The 7,898-nt window shown below is 44.4% G+C and overlaps 1 protein-coding gene across 1 annotated transcript; it reads left to right on the top strand.

Moving 5' to 3' along the window:
- Positions 1 to 290: 290 nt before the first annotated feature.
- Positions 291 to 4,540, top strand: LOC101171606 (transmembrane protein 121). Its single transcript, XM_011484726.4, has 2 exons — positions 291 to 1,037; positions 1,274 to 4,540. Exon 2 carries the CDS (start codon positions 1,470 to 1,472, stop codon positions 2,412 to 2,414), a length of 945 nt encoding a protein of 314 aa, XP_011483028.2. The 5' UTR covers positions 291 to 1,037; positions 1,274 to 1,469; the 3' UTR covers positions 2,415 to 4,540.
- Positions 4,541 to 7,898: the final 3,358 nt, after the last annotated feature.

The following is a 7,898-nucleotide window of genomic DNA, read 5'->3' as shown; positions in this document are numbered from 1 at the left end:
CATCACATCTGCATCTCCAACTCCAGCGAAAAGACCTGCCCCCCTGTAAAAGAACAAGGACACCGGGGGGGGGGGGTCTTTGACACTGAAAATATCATGTCTGTTATAAGCACAGAAAGAGAAACAGGATGAGGGAGAGAAGTTATGCATTCAGCTGAGCTGCAACCCCCCCCCCCTTTTCAGTTTTCCTCCCTCCCTCCACCCCCCGTGAAAAAGGCTCCCTCCTCCTCGCTGCCTCTTTTCTCTCCGTCTCTCTGCAGCTGAGCTCAACTCCACACAGCAAGTGCCTTTACTTGAACAGAAGAGGGAGAAGCGGTAGGAGCGCCTGAACGCACCAGAGGAGCGTCCCTGCACTTCACAGGGAGGGCAGAGGAGCGCACGGACAGACGGGAAGCAGAGTTGGAGCATCACGGCTCTGGCAGAGCGAGCCGGCTGAGTGGAGACCGGGGGAATCCGCTGGCACTGTTGATCGCGGCGTCTCTGCGTGGAAGAACAGGAGATGGAAGACGGCAGAGCAGACAGGATATGCCAAGGGGGGAGCATTTAACAGAGACAGCTGAAAGCTGAGCTCCTCTGAAAAACCAACACTGCTCTTCTTCTTCTGCTGAGATGCACAGAAAAGAAAAAAAAAACGTTTTGTTTTTCAGTCAGGAAAAGGAAAAACCGGCTTTCAGTCCAGCTTTTAGCTGAATCTTTTTAAACTAACTTTTCTCCTTGGAGTTGGGCCTCTAAACCCTTTAAGCACAACTTAAAGCAACCTCTTGATTGAAGAAACTGAGTTTTGCTGGCGACAATGAGGATGCCTCCGTCAGTATGACCAGGATTACCACGACCATCTTCTGGGATTCCTCTTTTGCTTCATAGAGAAAACGATCTTTTCGGCGATTGGATGCTTTACTTCTGCAGGGGCACGGCAAAAAATCCCTCTTTCCTTTCTCCTCCTGTGGATTACACATGGATCTCATGATCTCCCTCCACAGCCTCGTGGACAAACACTCGATGTCAGGCATTGGGCTCAAGTACAAACAGGGACACAAGTGAGTATCTGCTGGATTTCTATCGCTGAGGTTGATCTTGTACAGAGAAACGGGCTTGTCAGAGTGAGTGTGCAGCAAAAACTCAGCCATCAGCAACAAACTGCAGTTGTTGTGTTGGAGGGAAGATGATTGACGTGTAGATTAAGGGCAGATCCTGCTGTATTATTTTGGCGTGTATACAGATCATTTACCAATGAACATCCATAACTAAATAAGCGGTACTGTCTGCCTGGCAGGTGACTTGGGCACAGACCAGGATTGATTGATCTGAGTGAATTCAATTAATGCCTCCTGGATTCCTGCCAGACACAGAAGCCATGGAGGGGAACGCCACCATCTAGCATCTGATCTGCCTCCTCGCTGGATAAACGGAAGAATTTCTGCTTCCCAGGATCAACCACACTCCTCCTCCCCCCTTCCTCACGGGCAAGGATGGTACCCCCACCCCCCACTAACAAGCCCCATGTGTGCCTATCTACTATCCTCATCATGAGCAGCATGGCACTGATTGACGCCTACCTGGTTGAGCAGAACCACGGACCACGAAAGATTGGGATCTGCATCATGGTGATGGTGGGTGACATCTGCTTCCTGATTGTTTTGCGCTACGTGGCAGTGTGGGTGGGCGCTGAGGTGCGCACGGCCAAGCGAGGCTACGCCATGATCCTCTGGTTCCTTTACATCTTCGTGTTGGAGATCAAGGTCTACTTTGTGTATCAGAACTACAAAGCGGACCGGAAGAGCTTGGACGCTCTTGCGAGGAAAGCGTTGACGTTGCTGCTGTCTGTTTGCATCCCGGTGTTGTTCATCGTCCTGGTGGCCATCGACCACATGGAATATGTCCGGGCTTTCAAGAAGCGTGAAGAGATCCGCAATCGTCTCTTCTGGGTGGTGGTGGACTTGCTGGACGTACTGGACATCCAGGCAAACTTGTGGGAGCCTCAGAAGAAGGGCTTGCCTCTTTGGGCTGAGGGCCTGATGTTCTTCTACTGCTACATCCTTCTTCTGGTCCTGCCTTGCGTGTCACTGAGTGAGATCAGCATGCAGGGCATCAACATCGTGCCCCACAAGATGCTGCTGTACCCCATCCTCAGCCTGGTGACCATAAACATCATCACACTCTTCATCCGCGGGGGGAACATGATTTTGTACAGGGACGCCAGGGTATCTGGGATCCTGATAGGGAAGAACATTCTGGCCATCATAATAAAGACCTGCAGCTTCGTGCAGTACAGGAGACAGTTGCAGAATGCACCGCCCGCTTTCGGCGTGGAGCTGCAGAAGAACTCTGTGGCTAGGCCCGCCCCCACCCCTCCCCAAGTTGTCACGCAGGAGCAGACGCCTCTCCCCGAAGTGACAACCTGTGAACACACATGACATAACAGTGGTGGGGGTGGGGGGACCCTAGAACTGAAAACATGACCCTCAGGATGCGGCGCTCCGCACCTTTTGGGTGGTGTGAACGCTCAGGAAATCATGAAAGGTGAAGCGGCATACGGGACGCCGTGGCGAGGATCACGCTGTGGCGTCAGAGCCGTCATGGTGCAAAATCAAGTGTGACTTTGTAAACATTTCTCCTAGTAAATCGTATTTACTGTGTATTTTTTCTAACTGTACAAATTTAAAAAGGCAACTATGAAAGTAGAGGATATATTTTTTACCTGTGTGTGATGCATTCCCATCTTAAGTGTAGGGTCTCTGTCCTGTGCTGTGTTTATCTGTTGCTCGGTTCTTCTCTGTTATTGAGGGCTTAAACTTTTAAATGGAACAGCTGATGGAACGATCAGAGTGATGGGAGTGAAAAGAAGTCAAACTCTGTGTTGAAAGAAGTGTTTTTTTCTATGTGATTCTTTGATAAAGTACTGTGGACAAGACAAAGGCTTTCCCGCTTTTTCATTGGCTTTTAGTGGGTTCATCAAAGGAGAAATCCAGACATGAATCAGATTTTATTTCAATTAAACTTCACAGAAAATCTCCTAATTATTTGAGTTATTGTCTCCCGGCAGAGACTTTACTTACTTGATGAAGAAGTGCCTTTACAAGGTCATTTATGGATGGCTTCAAATGTCTTTGCTGCCGATTCTGATCGGATGAAAACATTCAAAATAAATGCAGAAGACAAACAGTTTAATTACAGCAAAGGCTGAGTGTGGTGCTGTTCCTGTAGGATTTCATAAGAAGCAAATCTGCAGAAGGACAAACGGCTCTGTATATGAAAACCTGCTCCATGTCCTCTGTAGATGCGGAACTGCAGTCTGTGCTGATGTTTACACACTGGCTGTGGGGATTCTCAGACCAAAGTGGTTCAGAGATGTGAATCTGTGCAAAAACACGTCGTTTTTCTTCTTAAAAAATGATTCTTTCTTCCCAAAACCTGTTTCTCTTCATCAGCATCAGTCAAGGCTGGACTTTTTTCCTTATTGCTGATGGTTTTTTTCATAGTCAACAGATACATAAAAACAACCTTATGCTTTAGTCCCAACTGTTGGGCTCCTTGCCACTGTTAGAAATGAGGAAATTAGTTTGTATGGACATCATTTGGGCACTTACATATCACGTGCACATGTCGTGCATGCAGCATTTGTGCGCGGTCAGTAAGGAGCCAGTTCTTTGACCTTACTATCAACTATAATGTGGCGTAAGGACGCCGTACGACAGCATTATCCAAACATTATGTGTGTGTTGCTTCTATTTGTTACAAATGCTTCACAATAAACTTAGCACAGACAGGACAATGGTACGTTCCATTTTCATGATGTTGCTTCAAGAGAACTGCAAGACACACCTGTTTGCAATGACCGGTTGCCCACAGCATGCCTGTAGAAAAAATATCCTTGAAAATGTTCTCTCTACGGATTCACTGAGCGGACTAAGACCTTGAGACGACCTTCATGCCCTGCTCAGATGTTTTGGCCGCAGACGGCATGTATCCACAGTTGTCCATTCTGACAAATGAAAATCCAAAGTAAGGTCTTCCTTCAATCCCATCATTTGACCAGTGCAAATGTTAAATCACTACCATTGGTGGAAGTTCATCTCGCTGTTTTATTTTAATGTTGACCTCATGATGGCTATTCCCCGCATTTAGTTATCTGACACTGAATTTCTGTGTTTTTCCAGATTTACTTCCTGTCCCAAAAATTAGACGTTGCAGCTGATTAACAATCATCGTTCCCCTCACTCCAAGTAGAGTTCTTCAAAGAACCATTTTTCTTGCAGTTTTTATTGTTTGCAGCACCGGCTTTCCTGCTGGGAGCACATTTCCTCTCAATCAGCAAGGTGCAGGAGCTATTTAGTGCTATAATTAAAGACTTTTTAGTGTTATATTCAGACTTGTGCAGGTATTTTTTTGTATCGAAATGCAAATTTTTCAATCATTTCCTCCGGTCCTGATCTGAAAAAGCACAAATGACACAAATTCTATTGAGTTTTTCTGAATTATGCTGTACAATCTCAGAGGATTTTTCTTTCCCTCTATAGCAGAATAAATTTTATCCAAGCACGATCATTCCAAACCTTTTTTGTTGCTCAGAGAGGAATGATAAAGTCGTCCCATAGATACAGCAAGACACTTTCCAAAGTAAAGTAAAGTAAAGCTCTAAAGGGCGCAGGAATCCATCCAACATTTCCATCTAAGCCCAGCTCAGTTAAGGGAAGGAGGCAACTTTGAGCGACACAAACCGCTTTAGACCGCTTTAGTCAGCAATAATTTCTCAATGTTGTTGGCCTGTAAAGTTACATCATCAGCGATTTAGATCTACTTTTAGTTTTGGTAGTACTGCAACAGTGTTGAAAGACAAGCATTTATATTTTTAAACAATCAGTTTAAAAATGAAAATGAAAAAATGTTCCCTCATATTTGGCATTCTTCCGGATAGAGACGTTGCACAAACCAATAAAATCAAGTTTTTGTTGTGTTGCTTTTGTCAGACCGCAGAAATGCAAGAGCAAAGCGAGCAGCAACCGGGTGAAGAAAAACTGATTTATTGGGAGTGAAGATGGAAAATGTAGAATTAATCATTGTTATATATCTAAGCAGAGAAAACTGTTGGACAGATTCAAAAGAAAACTGAATCTGATGAACACGACCAGAAAAAAATGTAGCAGGAAACATGTAAAATAATAAGACCGACATCGAGATGATGAATAAGCCAAATACAGACACTTTTAGGAAAAAACTGAGAAGATCTAGACAAAGAAAAAAGATCTCCAGAATCCATTCTACAACATATGTATTTATTCACTTGCTTTGACTCACATATAATAAATAAAGTAAAAAAATAAATAAAAAAAAAAGGCGGGAGTTTAGCTCAGGCGGGAGATCAGGTCATCCAACAACCAAAGGGTTGGCTGATCGATCCCCGCTCTGACTGAAGTGCTATCCCATTCCTAACCCATATGTTCAATATGATGTGGGTCCACCTTTTGCAGCTCGGGAGGTTGGGAGCATGGATTGTCCTCAGAGTTCCTTTCACTGGAACTAAGGGGCCAAGTCCTAAAAAAAAAGCCCACATCATAAGTCCTCCTCTATCAAATTTCACATTCGGCACAATGCAGTCCTAAATATACCGTTGTCCTGGCAACCTCCAAACCCAGACTCGTCCATCAGATTAAATGGAAAAGTGTGATTCATCACTCCAGAGAAGGCGTCTCACTCCTCTTGAGTCCAGTGGCGGCGTCCTTTCCACCGCTGCATCCAACGCTTTGCGTTCACTTGGTGATGTGTGGATGGATGCCGCTGCTCGGCCATGGAAACCCATTCCATGAAGCTCTCTGCGTGCTGGACTTAAGCTAATCTGAAGGTCACATGATGCTTGGAGCTCTGTAGCAAAAGACTGCAGAAAGTCGGCGACCTCTTTGCGCTTCATCATCCGCTGGCCCCTCTCCATCAGTTTACATGATCTACCACTTGGTGGCTGAGTTGCTGTTGGTTCCAAACTCTTCCATTTGGTTCTGACAGAGCTGACAGCTGACTGTGGAATATTCCTCCTCTGGATTTGTTGCACAGTTGGCGTCCTATGACATTTCCACGCTGGAACTCACTGAGCTCCTGAGATCGGCCCATTCTTTCACAAATGTTTGTGAAAACAGTTTGCATGCCCGGGGGCTTGATTTGATACACCTGTGGCCAGGCGTAGTGATTAGGACACCTGATTCTGATCATTTGGATGGGAGAGCCAATACCTTTGCTAATGCAGGGTATCTCCTTTTCCATGACTTTTACTTTGGGGAGAATTATTAAAAATGGACTTACATCTTTACTAAAACTAGTCATTGATGCCATCACTTTAAAATCAATGCCAACACTGGAAAACATGATAAAAGGTGTACAATACAATTGGGGTTTGTCATGGTAAGATTAGCTCTAAACACTTAAATGTATGTGTAATACTCAAGCAAATGAACACATTGTCTTAAAATGAGCCTGTATAAGCATAATAGCATTTTACATCTTTGTGTAGATATACCTGTGTATACAGCTGTTTAGGTGATACAACAGTCCAATGCTGCTTATTTCCACCATGATCATATTAAAGTCTTAAAAAACACAACAGAAGATAGATTTGTGCTAAGAATGTTGATTCCAATTAAACTTTCCAGTTTTCCTAATTCAAGCTAGTTTATTGAAACAAAACCATCCACCCTTCACAAAACATTTGCTTAAAAACATTATGTGAAATAAAAAAAGAATTAAAATATCCTTTTTTTCAATTGAATGACTCAACAAGGATTTTTTTTTAAAGATTTATTGTCTGTAAACCAGTTCTTACATTTCCCTGTTCTTTTCTCATATCAAGTGTATAGTAAGATATTTTTTAAGTTTTGATCTTTGAATAACTTTTCATATTTCTGTCACTGCCAACTCTATTTTAGCTGCTCTGAAACTCCAAACGTCCCATCCATCCAGAACGGGGCTGCTGAAGATGGAGCTTCATCACAGCAATGAAACTAGAAGACTCTTAAAATATGCAGAGCTCATCCGAGCTTTGAGGAAAATGTTTGAGGGTAGTAGCCGATGTTCACCCTTCAGTGCACTCAGGAGTCTGAGGTTCGACATCTGAAATAGTTTGAAAGCAGTGAATTTAAACAGTTCATATGCGGGACAGCAATGAGGATCTGCTGTTTTGTTTTCATGCAGATGCAGTTACTGCTTTAGCAGGTGTGCTGCTACCAAGTCTGCTTGAACAGAACCAACAAACTGCTCCAATTCAGCTGTTTTTCTGAGGGAGAGTGTTTACACTCCCCCCTCTGGGCTCAGACTTCCTCAGGTCAGGACTCCGTGGGACACAGAACAAATAGATTTCTGTTCATAGAGTGTAAAGGGAAGACGGAGGGGGTAAAAGAGAAAAAGGAAAATCTAAAGAGATTCACTGAGTGAAAATGTATTACAAACGTGTAACTGGCAGAATAAATCAAACTGACATACAGACTAGATGCAGTGGGGAGGGTGAAGCCTAAGTCACATGCACCTGTTGGGGGGGTTCTGTAGATTTTTGGGCTGTCCAGGTCCGTGGAGGGTCATGAAGAGGAGCAGCTGCATCTTAAGGGGAGCACAGGTGTGACTTGCAGTTCCCTTGAGGCTCGTATGCATAGACCTCAGGGGACATCGTGAAAATGGAACGTACCATTGTCGTGTGTGTGTTGTAATGTTTTTGTAAGGATAACAAAAGTCCTAACGCCACAGTCTAGTTGTTGGTAAGGTGGAAGTACTGGCTCCTCACTAATGCTGGACTCCTGGGTTGTGCACGTGTTACGTAACAGCCAGGACTGTGCACGTACCACGTGAACAGCACTGATGAGGTCTGCGCAGAGTTTGGAAAGAAGGGCTCGCTGGACGGTCTACAAACTCCATATTTGGTC

The sequence above is a fragment of the Oryzias latipes genome, chromosome 15 (genome assembly GCF_053564925.1).
Source record: "Oryzias latipes strain Hd-rR chromosome 15, Olatipes_Hd-rR_3.1".
Classification (NCBI taxonomy): Eukaryota; Metazoa; Chordata; class Actinopteri; order Beloniformes; family Adrianichthyidae; genus Oryzias; species Oryzias latipes.
Note: the sequence above shows the minus strand (reverse complement) of the source record. Positions and strands in the feature narration are given on the sequence as shown.